Source organism: Somniosus microcephalus, chromosome 7, assembly GCF_052327205.1.
Source record: "Somniosus microcephalus isolate GS21.2 chromosome 7, FLI_Smic_1.0, whole genome shotgun sequence".
In the NCBI taxonomy this organism is placed as follows: Eukaryota; Metazoa; Chordata; class Chondrichthyes; order Squaliformes; family Somniosidae; genus Somniosus; species Somniosus microcephalus.
This window is the reverse complement of record NC_140993.1, coordinates 35,666,307-35,686,382: the sequence shown is the minus strand read 5'-3', so window position 1 is coordinate 35,686,382 and position 20,076 is coordinate 35,666,307. Positions and strand designations below refer to the sequence as shown.

Below are 20,076 nucleotides of genomic sequence, written 5' to 3'. Positions count from 1 at the left end.
CATCAACAGCTGCCATGTGAAAAATAGGGGCAGGGGTTATGATCTGAAATTGTTGAACTCAATGTTGAGTCCAGAAGGCTGTAAAGTGCCTAATCGAAAGCTGAGGTCCTCGGTTTCTCTCTCCACGGATGCTGCCTGGCCCGCTGAGCGTTTCCAGCATTTTCTGTTATTTCAGATTTCCAGCATCCGCAGTATTTTGCTATTGGTTTAGAATTAACCACGCAGTTTGGAAGGGCAGGTAATGGGCTAGCAACTTCACTTTAAGAACTCGGGTCGAATCATGTTTGCATCTGAATTGCGAAAAATGTTAAAATAGTCAAAACGAACAAAGATTAACTTTTCTGTAAATACTGTCAAGGAAAATCAATTGTAAACATGGATTGAAATAAAAAATTAAAATATTCACCCTGATGCCGTTAACGCTTTTTTTTTAATGGAGGTATTGTTGTACAGTACAAAATCTTTTAGTTAAGCATTTGTCATAAACAGCAATTTTTGTTGGCTTAAAACACATATTTATCTTGAGTCAAGGAGGGTGATTAATACAATACAGGTATGGCTCCAGTTGCTTTAATAAAATTCTCTTGGCAGGGAGGGCCATCCCTGGAGGCTAGTGCTCGCTGCCAGGGCAGGAGTGAGGGAAAACTCCTCGGAGGTCAAAGGCTCTGCTGAAGTCAAAGGCCTCTGTCTGTTGGTTTTTTGTCAGCTTGAGGTTCCTCATGCAGCCCTGGAATGGCTTCTGAAGGGTCAGGCAATTCTGCTTCACATTAGCTGCATGAACAGATAAACGTGCACCTATTAACATGTGTTTCATTGGCTGAAAAATCGTAGCAATGTATGTAATATGTGGCAAATTAAAGTTTGTGAGTCAGGTTAAATGTTACAATTAATATTTAAACAATGTTACAATTTTGAATTTAAAAAAAAGTTAGGCAGTGTGTATTGAATAATTCGCGAGGTGCTGTCCCCGTGACCTCTACCACAGAGCAGGACAAGGGCAGCAGGCGCAAGGGATCACCACCAGCTCCAAGTTCCCCATCAATCCTGACTTGGAAGTATATCGTCGTTCCTTCATCATCGCTGGGTCAGAATCCTGGACCTCCCTCCCTACCAGCACTGTGGGAGAACATAGAAACATAGAAGATAGGAGCAGGAGTAGGCCATTCGGCCCCTCGAGCCTGCTCCGCCATTTAATGAGATCATGGCTGATTGTCCAAATTCAGTACCCGGTCCCTGCTTTCTCCCGATACCCCTTGATCCCTTTAGCCTTAAGAAATATATCCAACTCCTTCTTGAATATATTTAATGAATTGGCCTCTACTGCCTTCTGTGGTAGAGAATTCCACAGGTTCACCACTCTCTGGGTGAAGAAATTCCTCCTCATCTCTGTCCTAAATGGCTTACCCCCTTCTCTTTAGACTGTGACCCCTGGTTCTGGACTCCCCGACCATCGAGAACATCCTTCCAGCATCTAGTCTGTCTAGTCCTGTTAGAATTTTATACATTTCGATGAGACCCCCTCTCATTCTTCTAAACTCCAGCGAGTACAAGCCCAATCGACCCAATCTCTCCTCATACGTCACCACAGGGACTGCAGCAGTTCAAGAAGGCGGCTCACCACCACCTTCTCAAGGGCAATTGGGGATGGGCAATAAATGCTGGCCTTGCCAGCAACGCCCACATCCCAGGAACGAATTTAAAAAAAAGGACCAGGAACAGGTACAGCTACTGTCAAGGTAACACTACAAGCACCTCAACTGGCCTTGGGATCCCTGAGCTAAGAAGGAGAATAATCATTCAGAGGTACCTGCTACTGGTCACTATCAGCTATTCACAATCTACATCAATGATTTGGATTAGGGGACCAAATGTAATATATCCAAGTTTGCTGATGATACAAAGCTGGGTGGGAATGTAAGTTGTGAGGAGGATGCAAGGAGGCTTCAAGGGTATATAGACAGACTAAGTGAGTGGGCAAGAACATGGCCAATGGAATATAATGTGGAGAAATGTGAAGTTATCCACTTTGGTAGGAAAAATAGAAAAGCAGAGCATTTTTTTTAAAAAGGTGAGAGATTGGGAAATGTTGGTGTTCAGCAGGACCTGGGTGTCCTTGTACACGAATCACTGAAAGTTAACATGCAGGTACAGCAAGCAATTAGGAAAGCAAATGGTATGTTGGCCTTTATTACAAGAGTATTTGAGTATAAGAGTAAAGACGTCTTCCTGCAATTATATAGGGCCCTGGTGAGACCACACCTGGAGTATTGTGTACAGTTTTGGCCTCCTTACCTAAGGAAGGATATACTTGCATAGAGGGAGTGCAACAAAGGTCCACCAGACTGATTCCTGGGATGGGGGGATTGTCCTATGAGGGGAGATTAAGTAGACTAGGCCTATGTTCTCTAGAGTTTAGAAGAATGAGAGGTGATCTCATTGAAACATACAAAATTATTACAGGGCTTGACAGGGTAGATGCAGGGAGGATATTTCCCCTGGCTGGGGAGTCTAGAACCAGGGGGTCACAGTCTCAGAATAAGGGTGTGGTAAACCACTGTCGTTCACTGTGTTCACTATTGTTGTTGTTGTTGTTGTTGTTGTTCACTCTTGTTTCACTGTTATACTTGACTATGCCTCAGCTGACTCCGCCCTTGGCTACCTGGTATAAGGACGGCTGCACGGTAGCTCTCTGCCATTCGGTCATCCACTAGAGGCATAGTCCTGATCTGTTTGTAGTTGCATTCAGTAGTTAATAAAAGCCTGTTGTTCTGAACTCTACTCGGCCTTTTATTAGAATCAATAGCGCATCAAAGGGGTCGGCCATTTAGGACTGAGATGAGGAGAAATTTCTTCACTCAGAGGGTGGTGAATCTTTGGAATTCTCTACCCCAGAGGGCTGTGGAGGCTCAGTCGTTGAGCATATTCAAGACAGAGATCGATAGATTTTTGAATATCAAGGGAATCAAGGGATATGGGGATAGTGCAGGAAAGTGGAGATGAGGTAGAAGATCAGCCATGATCTCATTGAATGGTGGAGCAGGCTCGAAGGGCCGAATGGCCTACTCCTGCTCCTATTTCGTATGTTCTTATGTTCTATCCAGTGCTGGATCCGTTGCTGGATAGAGCGCATATTGTGGGGGTGATTTTGTGACTGGAGGTGCGTTGGAGGTGGGACTGCTGCTTGTCAGGCCGATGTCCCTCCTCCATCGATTTGTGGCCAACCCATGCTATTTTTCCTTGATTGACCTTGTTAAGCCCACCCAGCAGGCTTAGCAGGCCAATTAAGGGGAAGCCGGTTGCAGAGCACATCAACGTATGACATGTCATCTGTCAAAAAATTTTGACAGATGAATTGTTATCGTTTGACAGCTCTGTGAAGTGACAATCTCTGCAGTTTGATAAGACCTCATCAACCTTCTTTCTTTTACAGAATTGAGATGTTTGTTGCATATGAGAATGCAACGGACATCTCTCATCTGCAACATGGAGCTGCGAGACTCTCCGTATAGAAACTGACTGAAGCCTGCAGGAAGAAACAAAGGTAAGTACACTTTTAAAAACACTTAGGACTTACCTCAGATACTCACCTCTACACTCTTGCACCCATCACTTACCTTCGCACCCCACCCCCCACCCACCCCCGGACCCCCGCAGACCCAGTACTCGCCTCGCTGAGCTGGCAAGTTTCGGCGCCTTCGGGAAGCCCGCACTTGTGAGTGCAAAAAGGGGATAATCCTATTTTCTGCCTGTTAACTACCTGTTAACAGGCAGTTAATAGGCTTTAATCCCTTCCTGCCTCCAAGGAGACGGGACCCGGCGCAGGATGGCTACCCGCCTCCTGGGAAGATGGCATGGAGGCTGGCTGGGGACGGGTTTGCCACCCGCCCCCAAATTCTGCCATTTTCCCGGCAGTCCCGCCTCCACACACGCCTCCGCGGGGCTGAGAAATTCACCCCCATAGACATTGGGTGAGGATTGCAATCTTCCTGGCCTATACTCCCCTACCAAGGTTTGAATCGCCCGTTAACATTCACTATCTAGTCTCACACAGGAATGTTGTAGCAATGTTCTGCTGGCACTACGGAACTGTCTCCTAGAAAGGAGAGGTGAAAGAGTGAGAAAACTGTATAAAGAGTGTACCAGCTATTTCTACTTTATGTGAAAGTAATGGGGAAAAATTTTTTTTTGCTTTACTAACTAAACATATTTTTGGCAGATTTAATACTCTCGCTAGCAAGACAAATAAAATGGGTTTCCCAGAGATACCCATTGTGTGAAGGGCTACGGTGAGAGTAACAGCGACTAACTGTACAGCTACGCCACAAAGACCCTGAACCAATGCAGTTATGTGTTAAAAAAAAAAACTCTCACAATTGAAAACTATTTTTTTTTTTTTTTTAATTGTTTTTGTAAGTTGCTGGCTGCCCCTTTAACTAACTTTTTACATAAAAGGTGCAACCGAGCCAGACCCAGGTGAGATTAAGACGTGGCGTTGCATTGGTGTAATGGCTGAAAACAGATGTGGAAAGCAGAACGATAGAACTTCTGCGTCACGCTCTTCTGCAGCCTCCTCCTGCATCAGGCTCAAGCTTCTTGCACCTGCCTCCAATCCCACCAGAAATGTGTGTGACAATGCTAAAGGGGTGGAAGACCTGGTGTTACTGGTCTCTGCCCCTTTTTTTCGGGTTCATTTCGCCTCATAAATGGAGCGTAACCAACACAAAACCTGGGCCCACCAAGTCTCATTCACTTGGAGTCAAACTCATTTAATTTTGGTTTACAGATTTAGCCTGTTTTGATGTACGTCACTCCAAAAAATAAATGCCCTTTCATTTTTTAAAAACAGATTTGCGATCCGACTCGTTCTTTTTAATTTGAATTCTCACTCCTAATATTTCCCTAATGGTGACGGTTGTGATCTAGATGTGGACTACTGCAATATGTGCTGGCAAAGTGATTCAAGAAGTGGACCTGGACTACATGCAGTGGATAAGGTGCAATTTTTAGTTCTGACACATCAATGCAGAAGTCAGACTACAATAACAATACCTACCAGGATAGCCTCCCACATAAATTGGGTCATTAGTGTCTGCGGAGGTTGACTGAATATAGGGATTATCAGCCTGCACAGTAACTCCATCCACAGTCAGCGCAATACGATGCTTGCTCTTATTGGCTCGAAGTTTATGCCACTTGCCATCACACAGCTGGCTTGAATCCTTGGGTTCGTACCTGGCTGTAACTCTTCCAGCACCGTTATTTACATGGAACAGAACCTGGAAGAAAAGAAGTTTTAACAATTAAGGAATACCAGACACTAACTTGGAAGGTTGAACAAAACGTATATTTTACAGCCAGCAACAACAACAACAACTTGTATTTATATACTTATAAAATTCTAACAGGACTAGACAGACTTGATGCAGGAAGGATGTTCCCGATAGCGGGGGAGTCCAGAACCAGGGGTCACAGTCTAAGGATAAGGGGTAAGCCATTTAGGACAGAGATGAGGAGGAATTTCTTCACCCAGAGAGTGGTGAACCTGTGGAATTCTCTACCAAAGAAGGCAGTTGAGGCCAATTCATGAAATATATTCAAGAAGGAGTTAGATATATTTCTTAAGGCTAAAGGGATCAAGGGATATGGGGAGAAGGTAGGGACAGGGTACTTAATTTGGATGATCAGCCATGATCTCATTGAATGGCGGAGCAGGCTCGAGGGGCCGAATGGCCTACTCCTGCTATCTTCTATGTTTCTCTTGCACCTTTAACATAGTAAAACGTCCCGAGGCGCTTCACAGGAGCGTTATAGAACGGAATTTGATACCGAGCCACATAAGGAAATATCAGGGCAGGTGACCAAAAGCTCGGTCAAAGAGGTAGGTTTTAAGGTGCGTCTTAAAGGAGGAAAGAGAGGCGGAGAGGTTTAGGGATTGAATTCCAGAGCTTAGGGCCCAGGCAACGGAAGGCACGGCCATCGATGGCGGAGTGATTGAAATCGGTGGCACAGCACTACTGTGACATGAAGAGCTGCCCATATTTCCCTACATGGCAAACTGTTAGTTTCTAATGGGCCAGCGAGAGGAGCTTCTCCAAATGGAGGGCTTAGTAATTGTGAATGAACCAAGATTGCTCACATGCATCCCCAGACATTGGTCAGAGAACAATGTTGATTGTGGCTAGGAATGGATTGCTCCGCTGCATTCTCAAATTGTAAAATGGTGGCAACTTGCGAGGTGGGGGAAGCGGAGATACAAGAGGCAAATACAAGTTATCTTATATACTGTATTTACTTCAGGCATTTCTGTTCATGGAATAGAAGAGAGAAGTAAAGAAAGAGTTAACTAACCAGAAATAGGATTAATGTCATTCTTTGGGGAAAAAGCCCAAGAAACTGAGCCTAAACTTTTAAGTACTTCCACATGGTTAAACACATAATTGTGGGTATAATATGGAAAAAAATCAAAATGTCTATGCAGGCATTAAATTCATGTTTTTAATAAACAAAACGGCCTTAAATGGGGATTAAAAGACAAAGTTTATATTACATTTATGCTAACAGTATGAAATTATTTAGAGTGGATCAAGACTTGGAACGAAAGGAGCAACAAAATGGGCAAATTGCTCCGCAAGGGTCAAGTGGTGACCTTGCAGAAGTTGGCGAGCAATTTCTCATTCCTCAAAAGGACATTTTCCACTACTTCCAGATCCAACATTTCCTTTGGGCTCCCAATATATTCCACAAGATCCAGCACACTGGCATCCCTTGCACTGAGCCTCTGGTGACTGTAACAGACTGCAGGCATACCGCTTGCTTATACTCCAAGCTTGCCACCACCAGTGTAGATAACATCGAAAGCCTATGAAGCATAGGAGAGCGAACTTAACTTAAGGGCCATCCCTTAATAGGAAAGGACTGGACAATAACCTAACCAAAACAGCAGATGACAAAGAACAGGCTCAAAAACATCCAATGAGCATACATCGACTGTGCATAAAGTTCACAAATTCTGCCCTACTCTGATAGACATACGCTGTCAGGGGGGGGTTTCATAAATTCATGGTCCTTCCCTCATTGGTTGGCGTTCTCACCACCCCTCTAATATACAAGCTTGGCCTGCTGTCAAGCAGACTGGGATCATCACACAACCTCAAGGCATTGTGATAACTGGATGGTAAAGAGCTGGTTTGCAGTTTAATATGCTGTTAGGAGTGGTGGAGAACCGGTGATCCCCAACACTCTTGCCTTCCCTGAGATGGTGGGGCTGGGGTGGAAGAGTCCTTATTGCTTGCATTGAGACTACAATCTAATCAGTTCCCACTACGAACATGTAGGCAAAACACTTTGAGAAACACGATGGGTCTAAACAAGCTTTATCTGGAGCTGGGAACTACCAAATTGTGCAGGGTCTTGCTTCACTCACCCCAGCCCCTCCATCACAGGAAGCTCAAGAATGATAAAGGACTATCAATCTTCCATCACTCCTGACACTACAGCCAACTGCAAACCATCTTGTTACCATCCAGTTTACACAAGGCATTACCTTTCTGTGGTAAAAACAAATATGTAAACCGTAATGACCGCAGCAGATGGTGAGTTTGGGCTGAAGCCTCAATAACATTTGCTCTCAAGTTAATCAAATTATAGGTTCTTTGAAAGACAAGTAGTTTACACGCTGATTCAATTTCAACCACCCAGAAAGAGTTATGTTTTCACTTGCTGTCCAGGATCAAAAACAAAGATTTAGATGCCCAGGAAGCCTTAGTTCAGATTTGGTCAACTGAACATCAAAGCTCCAGACGACATTTTATAACCCATAAACGTTTCTCACTTGCCCGGGTGAGCGTCAGTAGGAGCACCGTGAGGAATTGTTTCCATGTAATATTCACACCACAAGCTGTGTTTTCCAGAATTAATGAATGGCATTGCAAGGATTTTGGACTATCTTTCTTATTATCACACAGGTTGTATATTGTGAATAAGGTAGTTTTCGGTTTAGAAGAGATTCAGTCTGCTTATGGAAACTGCTGTCCAGCCATGATAACAAGAGGAAGACATCACCTCCCTCTGTTTGGACTGCAGCTACCGACCAAGAGACCTCAATCAAGACTATGCATAGTGTTATTCCAATGCTCTCCTGACCATCCTTCCACCCTCTGTAAACTTGAGCTCATTCAAACCTTTGCTGCCTGTATCCTAACTCGCACCAAGACCTGTTTCACCCAGGTGCTTGCTGACCTATAGTGGCTCCTGATCCGGTAACACCTCAATTTTTAAATTCTCATCCTTGTTTTCAAATCCCTCCGTGGCCTCGACCCTCCCTATCGCTGTAACCTCCTCCCGCCCTCCAAGAGCTCTGCGATCCTCCAATTCTGGCCTCTTGCTCATCCCCAGTTTTCATCCTTCCACCATTGGCGGCTGTGCCTTCAGCTGCCTAGGCCCTAAACTCTAGAATTTCCTCCCTAATCCTCTCCGCCTCTCTCTCCTCCTTAAAACCTAATTCTTTGACCAAGCTGTCCTAGTGTCTCCTTATGTGGCTCGGTGTCAAATGTTGCTTGATAATGCTCCTGTTCAGCACCGTGGGACATTTTACTATGTTAGAGGTGCTATATAAATGCAAGTTGTTGTTGCCGTACCAAACACATCTATCTATACACTTCACTCTGTATTGTGAATGCCATGTACAGGAAACTCTCTGTTAACCGGCAAAATTCAGGAGTAGGTTCAGGTAAGTTTTACTTCATATTAGTGGCAGTTCCTGGATCTGTGGCTGTGTAACTGGGGTTCGTGCACTTGTTGCTAAGCAACAGGGACGCTTGGTCTGTGGCCGGAGTTCCTGCACATGTTGCTAAGCAACAGGGAAGCCTGGATTTGTTGCTGTGTACGGAGCTCTCGTACCTTTTAACTATACCTCTCTGTAATCCGGACTTTTTGATAAACCGGCACCACGCCGGTCCCGTTGGTGCCAGATAATAAAGAGTTCCTGTACATTTATCTATTCACCGTGTGCTAGTTATTTGTGAATGTCATGTGACCATTTATGTACCACAGCAGAGAGATATATAAAATGTATATATGTACATGTGAGTGACACCATAGCCTGGAAATTGCTGTATCTCCAGATACATTTGTGTCAGCCCTCAATATTCCTGTTTTTCCCCATTGTGTGCAATCTGTGAGTTTTTTCCGGCGCAGTGGGCTGGGCAGTGAAATGTTAGTAAGCAGCATTGAAACAGTTTCAGAAGGATTTAAACTGCTTCACTTGCACAGGAGAGAGCAGAACATGGGTTAATGATGTGAAATTTGAGGCAGATGAAGGCTTCTCGACGAAAGATGATCAGTGGCCAGTGCTGGATCCATTTTTGTTCTTGAGATGATTTGGACTTGGTTATAATAAGAACATAAGAAATAGGAGCAGGAGTAGGCCATTCGGCCCCTCGAGCCTGCTCCGTCATTCAATAAGATCATGGCTGATCTGATCTTGGCCTCAACTTCACTTTCCCGCCGCTCCCCATAACCCTCGACTCCCCTGTAGCTCAAATATCTGCCTATCCCCGCCTTGAATATATTCACTGACCCAGCCTCCACAGCGCTCTGGGGTAGAGAATTCCAAAGGTTCACGACCCTCAGAGAAGAAATTCCTCCTCATCTCCGTTTTAAATGGGCGACCCCTTATTCTGAAACTATGCCTCCTAGTTCTAGATTTTCCCATGATAATAACATCAACTTGCATTTATATAGCGCCTTTAATGTAGTAAAACATCCCAAGGCGCTTCACAGGAGCGTAATCAGACAAAATTTGACACCGAGCCACATAAAGAGTTATTAGGCCAGGCGACCAAAGGTATGGCCAAAGAGGTAGGCTTTAAGGTTTTAGGGAACATAATCTCAAAATTTGATGGTGACATAAAAGAGGTCTGGCAAACAGGGAGGAGGACTGTAAAAGACTTAAGGGAGCTATAGACAGGTTAGTGGAATGGTCAGACAGGTGGCAGATGTAAAGTAATGTGGATCAATATGAGGTAATACATTTTGGGAGAAATAAAAGGAATTGAAGCATACACCTAATGGAAAGACACAATTGGGTTCAGATGAACAGAGGCCTGGGGGCTTAAATAAATAATTCCCTGAAAGTGCAACAGCTAGCATAAGCTGTGGCTCAGTGGGCAGCACTCTTGTCTCGGAGTCAGAAGGTCATGGATTCATGCCTCACTCCCAGATGTGAGCACATAATCTAGGCTGATAATTCAGTGTGATACTGAGGGAGTGCCGCACTGTCGGAGGTGTTGTCTTTTGCACGGGATGTTAATCTGAAACCCCTTCTGCCCTCTCAGGGAGATACAAAAGATGAATGTCACTATTTTAAGAAGAGCAGGAACAATGTGAAGGCCTTAGAGAGGATGTAGAAAAGATTTACGAGAATGATTCCAGGAATGAGGGACTTCAGTTACGTGAATAGACTGGAGAAGCTGGGGTTGTTCTCCTTGGAGCAGAGGCGATTGAGAGGAGATTTGATAAGAGGCATTCAAAGTCATGAGGGGTCTGGACAGAGTAGATAGAGAGAAACTGTTCCTATTGGCAGAAGGGTCGAGAACCAGAGGACACAGATTTAAGGTGATTGGCAGAAGAACCAAAGGCGACGTAAGAAAAAACTTTTTTTACGCAGCGAGTGGTTAAGATCTGAAATGCACTTCCTGAGAATGGTGGAGGCAGATTCAATCACGGCTTTCAAAAGGGAGTTGGATAAGTATCTGAAGGAAAAAAATTTGCAGGGCTACGGGGAAAGGGTGGGGGAGTGGGACTAGCTGAGGTGCTCTTGCAGAGAGCCAGCACGGGCTCGACGGGCCGAATGGCCTCCTTCTGCAGTGTAACCATTCTATGATTCTATGAACAGGGGATAGAGCACAAGAGTACAAGGAATAATGATGAATTTATACAAAGCATTGCTTAGACACAGTGAGAGCACGGTGTGTAATTTTGCGTCTCCCATTATAGAAAGAACATCAAAGCCATTGAGCATGTGCAACACTGATTCACCAGACTGATGCCTGGGATGGGAAACAATAGTTATGAGGAGAGACTTGAGATACTGGGGCTGTGTCCATTGGAGCAGAGAAGGTTGAGAGTAGACTTATTAAGTTTTTTAAATTATGAAGGATTTTGATAGAGTTTAAAACCTGCTCAATTTAATTTTCCAATCCTGAACAATTTTAAGCCCTCTATCAAGTACCCCAATATTATCCTCTTCTCAAAAAAGTAAAGTCCCAGGGTAGGCAATCACTTCTTATAACCCTTATATATCACTTCTAAGTTCAGGAATGAGCCCTGTAGCCCTCCTCTGGACTCTCTCTAACAACTTACACTTTCTGTAATGCCAAACTGGACACAGTCAACATCTGCCCGGGCGTATAACTGTCACTGCGGATTGGCTGCCCAATTTCGAAGCTGCCCGATTCTCATTTCCATTGATTTTTTTTTACCACATTGTCAGCGACCAATTTGGCCACCAAAGGAAGGTGGAAAAATATTTTGATTGATTTGATCGGTTGGTGTTATGATGGTTGCCGGTTGCTCATTGACAGTTTGCTGGAAATGATTGTGATTGGATAGTTACGGTATTCGTACGACATTCCTTTCTCCACTATTTTAAAAGCGTATGAATGTTATATGGTTACAATAAGCATTTGGCCACTGATTTCACCAACAGTGAATTCTAGGTTTTAGTGACAAAACTTTTCAATGTGCCACTCGGACTATCACAATCTACGAGTGACTGATCTCAATTGCCTCTCATGGTCCACTGAATGAATCTGGAACAGGAAACCAAGTAGTCTTTCTCACCTTGCCATTTACGATCTCCAATCCAATTGCATCCACCTTAGCACTGCTGATACCAAGCAGTACCGCGCTCCTGGTCGTGCTGCGGAACTCAAACGTAACAATTACATCGGACCTCACTTTGTAACCTTCTTTGACTGCAAATAAAACCCAAAAAGATGTTTAGTCCATTGTTCAGGTTCCTTAAAAGAGAGAGGGGGAAAATTCAGTTGGTTGCGCCACCCGTTAGCGCCTTAAGAGGGCGCTAAGTGCGGCGCAAACCAACTAGCGCCCGGGCGCGGCACTGCCCACGCCTCGCGCAAAATTCAGCGGGAGGTTAGTGGTGGCGCTAACCGTTAGCGCTGCACCGCTGGTGATGACGTCATCGGTGTGCGCAGTGCCCCGCCCACGCCCCGGCTGCGATCTTCAGGAGCGCCCCCTGATTTACCGCCGGACGCTATGTCTGACAGGGTCAGGGTGGCGTACCTGCGGCCGGGGAGGTGCAAATTAAAGGCGAGGTGCGGGGCGGCCATTTTTGTTGTTGGCCGCCTGCCAGCACCTGCCTGCGCTCCCGTCCCCGGCCTCCAGAACCAACCCCCCACCTCCTGCGGAGTGCCGGCTGCGCTCCAAGAGCACGGCACTTCTCTTGGGTGCCGGGCTCTTTTGCCTGCACTCCCGATCCCCGGGGACCCAGCTGGGCCCCAGATCGCGCTGCACAAGGCCCCTCCCCTTTAAGAAGGGGAGGAAGGCCTGCAATACCACAGCGCGACGTGCCGCAGCGTGTGGCGCTGCGGCACTTAGCAGCACGATATTCACTCGCAGTGCCCCAAGAGGGAGGCGGGGCGCCTCCAGTAGCGCCCCGCTTCCCTTTGGGGCGCAACCGACCAATTTCCAGCGTGGGGGCGCTAATTTTTCCGGGGTGCTACTTTTAGCGCCCCGGCGAAGTTACCGCCCCAAACAGGGCTATTCTGAATTTCTCCCCCAGGCACTTTAAACTGCAACCAAAAAGACCTTTCCCAAGGCATTTTCTTATTTTTCACACAATGTGCAGGGAGAGCTGACGTACTGACAATTTTCTGCCATTCCTGCTCTGCTAGTGTGGCCAAGGATGACTGTGCACCTGTCCATCCAATTTTGTATCTAACCATGTGCATTCACCCAACTGGAGAAGAAAATTCTTCTGATTCTTGGCGCAGGCAACACAAGCAGCATTGGGTATGATGAGGCCACTCCTGACTTATGCCTTGTAGTGGTGGATAGGCTTTGGGGAGTCAGGTGAGCCACTCACTGCAGATAACCATGCCTCTGGCCTATATTCCCTAGAGTTTAGAAGAATGAGAGGTGATCTCATTGAAACGTGTAAAATTCTTAAGGGGCTTGACTTGGTTAATGCTGGGAGGCTGTTTCCCCTGGCTGGGGAGTCTAGAACTAGGGGTCACTGACTCAGAATAAGGGGTCGGCCATTTAGGACTGAAATGAGGAGAGATTTCTTCATTCAAAGGGTTGTGAATCTTTGGCATTCTCTACCCCAGAGGACTGTTGATGTTCAGTCGTTGAGTATATTCAAGACAGTATCCAAAAATCTATGGATCTCTAAGGGAACCAAGGGATCTGGGGATAGTGCGGGAATGTGGAGTTGAGGCAGAAGATTAGCCGTGATCTTACTGAATGGTGGAGCAGGTTCAAAAGGGCCGAATGGCCTACTCCTGCTCCTATTTCTTATGTTCTGACCTGCTCTAGTACCCATGACATTTATAGGGCTGGTCCAGTTGAGTTTCTGGTAAAAGGCGACCCCCAGGCTGTTGATGGTGGGGGATTCAGTGATGATAATGCCAGTGAATGTCATGTGGAGGTGGTTAGACTCTCTCTTGTTGGAGGTGGTCATTGCCTGGCACTTGTGTGGCAAGAATATTACTTGCCATTTAACAGCCCAAGACTGGATGTTGTCCAGGTCTTGCAGCATATGGGCATGGACTAGTTCATTGTCTGATGAATTGTGAATGGAGCTGAACATTGTGCAATCGTCAGCTAAGTGTCTCACTTCTGACCTTATGATGGAGAGGTCATTGCTGAAGCAACTGAATATAGTTGGGCCTAGGACCTAAGCCCTGCGTGATATTCTGGGGCTGAGATGATTGGCCTTCAACAACCACAATCGTCTTCCTTTGTGTCAGGTATGACTCCAGCCAGTGGAGAGTTTTCACCCTAATCCGCATTGACTTCAGTTTTCATATCTAGACCAAGGCTGTAATAAGGTCTGGAGCAGAGCGGTCTTGACGGAACGCAAACTGAGCATCGGTGGGCAGGTTATTGATGACTAAGTGCCGCGTGATAGCATTGTTTATATTGTTAGCGTGTGGTGGCAGCAGGAATACATTAGTCTCGCTAATGGAACAATAAAGTAATGGTAGCGAAATCTGCGCCTCCAATGCTGCTCAATGTTTTGTAGGTCTCGAGAGTGAAGGGCAGTGGTAGGGAAACCAAGTATCTCTTTCTATTGGCCCTCCAATAGGTACTGGAGGCACATCAAAAAGCGAAGTGTAGAGCTTGGATGTCTACTTAAGTGCTGTTCTCCCAGACTAGAGTGCCAGTATTAAAGTGGTGAAAGTTACTTAGACTGTTTGACTGGCAGAAGATCTGAGGGAAGTACAACTAGTTTTCCTCATTTAAATACAATGTAGTATCTTTCCAAATCCCACGTCATCTGCCTAAGGACACATTGGGGAGGTGAAGAGAAATCTATATACAGGACACGAATACATTTTATTTGGGATTACTTTTATGGGGACAATCACAAGTACCTGCATAAAGCAGAATACAACTTCTTAACATTAAACCCCATTTACCGAGTGCAGCAAATCCAGTGCCATCAAAGAAGGTGCCCTCCTGGACAGCAGTGTAACATCTGCTGACGGTGAGGATGGAAATTGGTCGCTCCATGTCCAGGGGCTTGTTATTCAAGGTCACGCTGCCAAGACAAGCAGGGATACTGTGCGTTGCCTGAAGAAAAAACAAACTCACAGGCAATGAGATGGTCGGGTAATAATTCACATCAGATTACAACTGCCTTAGCTATTTCTTGTTTAATGGGACCTAGTGCTTTCCAAGTTGTTTTTTTTCTCCCTTGCATATTATGTGGTATAACTTGGACCTCAAATGCAATGAGGTTTGTGTATGTTCCAATTGCTGAAGTTCAGATAATAATGAGCAACATGCTCATACTACAATCCTCAGTGTGTTACTTTTAGGCGGCTCTTAGGCCGTTTATAATGAGTGGGTGAATACTTGGTTAAAAGTACCGCACAGAGGAATGTATTATGAGCATGCTCAGCATCTAGACCTGAACATCACCCACTGGAAAATGTCACCCTTTAATGTCTCCAGAATTTAACCCTGTGTTGCTGAAAGGAGACAACCGTGAAGCAATTTACAGCATTTATCAGTCACAGATCTCCCAATGCCTAATACACGCTCAACAAACCCTGGTTCAGCAGCATTTAAACTTCTGATGAAGCAGAGTTTTCGACAGAGCTCCCTATGTGAACGAGTGCTACAGGGAGAAGAACTGGTCTATGAATCCGTGACTCACATATTTTGCGTGGACATTTTGTTCTGGCACGTGTTCTGTGGCAGCTCTTGCATTCTTGGAATCAATGTGGAAATCTGTAAATTCTAACTAGTCTTTTAACACTGCTCCATCTGCTAGAGGGTTGACAGTCTGGCTACCTCTCCATGATGCTGCATAGGTCAGAACTTATCTAAGAATAGGTCATCCCCAACACATCCATTGGTCTGCATGGCTTTTGACTTGTGCTGTGTGGGAAACAAAAGATGGGTTTTCTCTGCAGTTACTGAAAGGCTACAAGGCGGAACTGCTCAAGGGGTTGAATGGCCGATTCCTGTTCCTATGTTCCAAATCTTCCTCCATAGAGTTATGGTGGTGGTGGTGGTGGGGTGAAATTCCATGGCCATTCCAGCGGACTCCCACTGGATTTACAGTGGGAATCTACCAGAGCGGTTACATAATTTGCCAGATTCTGAGCATCCACCTGCTCCCCACAAGGCCACTGATGTGAGGAGGGGCAGGGCCAGGGGCCTCCTAGGTTGGGGACTCACCAGGCATCCCTCCCTGACAGGGCCCACCTGGAGGTCCAGGCCAGGATTGGGGCCTGGACCTCTGAAGACCATGGGCAGAATTGATTTTTATTTTTAAGGCTAGGAGGCAAGATCTCCATTTCCCAGGAAAGGGATTAGATACGCACATAGCAGTGTAACAGGCATAATGGACCAAATGGCCTGTTCCTGTGCTGAAATGTCTATGATTTCAGTTTGGGAAGTTATCTTATGTTCGAAAATGGACTCCGTCATACACTTCAAATTGTGACTACAAGAATGAGAGAAAAACCTTAATCACCTGGCCATGTCCATACATATATCATTTATTTATAGCAATCTAACATCTCGATGTTGAACGTCATAAATAATAATCTCAATTAAATACATTGAGCTTCAAGTACAGAATCTCATGACTGAAGAGCAACTAAGTTTCCTTACTCCAGAGTTTTAGAAAGTATTTTGCTAATCTCGGTTTGTGCTCGTTTTACTGAAGTATCAATTTTACAAATATAAACATAATAAAGCATTAGGAAGGCGCTTTAAAAAAAAAATCATTCCTCTTTATATAATCCCGTTTCCATTTCCTTTGCAGCCCTGCAGCATCCTTTTTCAGTGAGGAGAGGATGGGACAGGATGGCGACTTTTTCAACGGTTGCCGTTTCCTATCTGCTGATAGAGGGCACATTTTACTCTCCTTCCTTCCTCGGCTCCCTTTCCCTTCCTTGAGTGACACAGCTATCACAAGTCACTAGTAACTAGCGGTCTTCCTAGAAGGAGAACTGGACAGCTGATTGGCTGCACAGTTCATCTGAATGGGAAGCTCTTGTCCTAGCGCTGCTGTTATGGACTGCCAGGGATTAATGTTTAGTTTATACTATAGGGTAAATTCACAGTCCATGCTCCCTTTGAAGACAGCTCCCCATTGGGAGCGTGGGGTCGGTGAATTTACCCTTTAGTATAAATGAAACGTTAACCACTGGCAAATACTCCCATGTGTTTCTGTTGAAGCATCAATAGTGACAATGACGTACAAGAATAGCATGTTAGCAAAATGCATCAGAGAAACACTTCACATGTCTGATACTGGAGTTATTCTTACATTTCCTATTTTCTTGGCAGTGTAGTCTAGAGGCAAGCCTCCAAGGTATAGTTTTCCTTCTATGTCCAGTGAGTTGCCATCTCCCAGAGCAGAGCTGGATTCCTTCCCATCCACAGTAATCATGCCTCTTCGCTTCGCATATTCTGTTTTTACCTTTGAGAGAGACAGAGAAAAAGTGTAAGAGAAATAGAAGCAACAAGATCTAATACCCGTTAGCTAAAACAGGGCGATTACAATACTAATCTGTTTATATTTCAGATTTCCAGCATTTGCATTATTTTACCTTTGTATTCCAATACTATTTCTTTCGACAATTGAAAAGAAGGGCAATTTTTCTCATTGACTTACAGCTTTACATCTGATTCTCTTCTAGAAAAATTGACTTTTTGGAGTTTGGTTTACCACTGGATCTAATGTAACTGTCTCATTTTAGCATCAATATGTGCACTGTTTGCTAAACAAAGTACAGATCAATTTCTGGTGCTCACTCTGACAAGTAACAAGAACAACAGCTTGTATTTATGTAGCGCCTTTAACGTAGTAAAACGCCCCAAGGCGCTTCACAGGAATGTTATCAAACAAAATTTAACACCAAAGACATAAGGAGATATTAGGACAGGTGACCAAAGGCGTGTCAGAGTGGTAGGTTGTAAGGAGCATCTCATAAAGAGAGTTAGAGAGAGAGAGAATTAGGGAGGGAATTCCAGAACTTAGGGCAGCTTACATATTATAAAAGTTTGTTATTGATTACAAAGCACCCAGGGGGGTGGAATTGCTCAGTGGGTCTGTCGCTTGTCTGTCATAGCCTTGGCGGAAGAGCCCGCAAATATTGTGTAAACGCTGTTTTTCCAGGGTTTCCACAGCTCTGCTGCTGAAATGACCGCAGACAAATGGGAAAACCCTTGTGGGAATTCACCCCCGAAGAAAATTAATAAAAAAGTTGTATTTCATCACAATTTTAATATTTAGAAGTATTGGATGTCTTTAAAATTTAGTTAAAAACAAAAATATAATTTGCGTGCCACTCTGCTCTAGGATTCTTTCAGCCATTCTCACAGGGGGTCCGATCCAAAGCCTCTGCTGATTTGGTCCATAGCCATCCGCAAGGAGATGAGTATACGTAGTAGACTGAGGCGATTTTTCTTGGGCAAAGAACTTGGGCCCCGATTTTCGGCTTGTGTGGGAAACGGTCGGATGTCCCCGAATGTGGGGTTTCTGACACACATAAAAAAGTGTCAGCCAGCCCCACGCAATTTTCCCTCAAGTAGCCAATTAATTCCCAGCATGTGGGAAGCCTTGCTAATTGTCCAATTCGAGTCAGAAATCCCCACACTATGATGTCATCATTCGTGGTGCTTTGAAAGTGTCCAGCAAGCTTCTCCACCTCTGCAGGCTTCTCAACCACTCTTGCACAATGGCAGAGGAGCCTGCACCAGCTGCTGCCAGCAGCAGAGGCCGAGCTGCCTTCAAATTCGATGAGGCTTCACTGCAGGCATTATTGGATGGGGTTAGGGCCCACAGGGAGGTCCTCTTCCCTAGGTCAGGGAGGAAGAGGCCTCCCACTGAGACCAATGCTGCATGGATGCAGGTGTCAGCAGATGCCAACTCGCTGGGAGTCACCAGAAGAACCTTGGCATTACATCTCTATCTCCTTCCTTTACTCCCCCACAGTACCATCCAGAGCCCCCGTCCTCACTGTGGAGGAGGAAGAGGCTGTGCAGCCAGACTCCTCAGAGGAAGCTCCAACCTCTGAGGGCGCAGCATCAGCAGAAGTAAGCGCACCCAGCACCAGCGCAGACACTCACACCTCGGGGGGACCTTCGGGACATAGAGTAGTGTTGTCACCTGGTGTTTCACAGCTCACAAGTGAGCCTCAGCAGATTCTGGAGACAGGGACAGCAGTGGAGAGTCCTTGTTGGAGGGCGCAGGACTCAGCCAGCTCAGCTCAGCTGTGCTGCATGACGACCCTCTGCCCCTGGGTCCATCCGCAAGAGAAGAGGTGATGGATCTCCATGCACAGATGCAGGAGTCTCTGGCAGGTTTTGTCTCCAGGGTCGCTGCGAGTGCTGAGCAAATGGAGGAGTCCATAGCGGCCATGAACAGGGCCTTTGTGGAGTCATTGGCGCATGAATGCATCACCATGGAAAGGCTGGCAACCTCCATGCAGGAGATAACTCACCAGGGTACAGAAAACATGGTGAGTGCTCATAAGAGAATGACATCTCTTGAGGAGCGTTGGCCATCTGTTGAACAGAGAAACCAGATCTTCATAGAAGTCCTTCTGAGTAGGACTGCCAGTGCAGAAACGGGTCCCACTGGCCCCCTAAAGCGCAGCAAGGTGCTCTCAAGCCACTTCCAAGCGCTGGCCCCTTCTGGCCTGTGCAGCTTCAGGTGAGTGAGCAGCAGCCTGGTGCTCCTGGTGCTCATCCTGCTGTTCCTGGTTCTGCTGCTGCCGCCTCTGCTGTTGGAGATCCTCTAATGCCAGGAAGGGAACGTCCCAAAGGCCTCCCATGCTTCTGGCAGATGTCTCCGTTGAGGGGGCGCTGAGTTAGGGTGGTGAGAGGGGCTTCCCAGGAGCTCACACTGGAGAAGTGTGTGAGGCTCCAACTTTCTGCAGCTGCTCCTAAGGCTTCAAAAAGTTCCCCCAAGCCTTGATCAACAAGGTCCTGCAGCCTGCAAATGCTGCCTATTTAAATCTCTTCAGCCCTCAGCGACCTGCTGCTGCAAGCAAGCAAGCCAGCTGTTTTCACGCCAGCTCTCAGCAGCGGGGTTCCCCGCAGGCGTGTTTCAGGTGGGGAAAGCCCCAAAGTCGCAACGGCACGGGAAAATCCACTTCAACAAGCAGATAATTGCTTGTTAGTGCTCCGACGACCAGTCCCGCCAGCGGCGGCCGGGACTGAAGCGGGGCGCGCGGAAACGTCAGTCCGAAAGTCGTACGGGGCGGGGGCCCCGACCTGCTTTTTCGCCGATTTTCGGCCCCCGGTCGCATGAAAAGCCGCCCGACGGCGGCCAGAAAATCGGGGCCTTGGTCTCCGTTTGTCATC

General features: G+C 46.0%; 1 protein-coding gene across 1 annotated transcript in view; it reads right to left on the bottom strand.

The window, feature by feature from the left end:
• Positions 1-411: 411 nt before the first annotated feature.
• lama1 (laminin, alpha 1) overlaps positions 412-20,076 on the bottom strand; it is a 406,389-nt gene continuing 386,724 nt past the window's right edge. The window contains exons 59-63 of the mRNA XM_085992396.1: positions 17,033-17,185; positions 14,664-14,817; positions 11,842-11,975; positions 5,054-5,276; positions 412-771 (exon numbers count right to left, since the gene is read on the bottom strand). Of these exons, the coding sequence (XP_085848522.1) occupies positions 611-771; positions 5,054-5,276; positions 11,842-11,975; positions 14,664-14,817; positions 17,033-17,185 (825 nt within the window). The 3' untranslated portion in view covers positions 412-610. The remainder of the gene's footprint in view (positions 772-5,053; positions 5,277-11,841; positions 11,976-14,663; positions 14,818-17,032; positions 17,186-20,076) is intronic.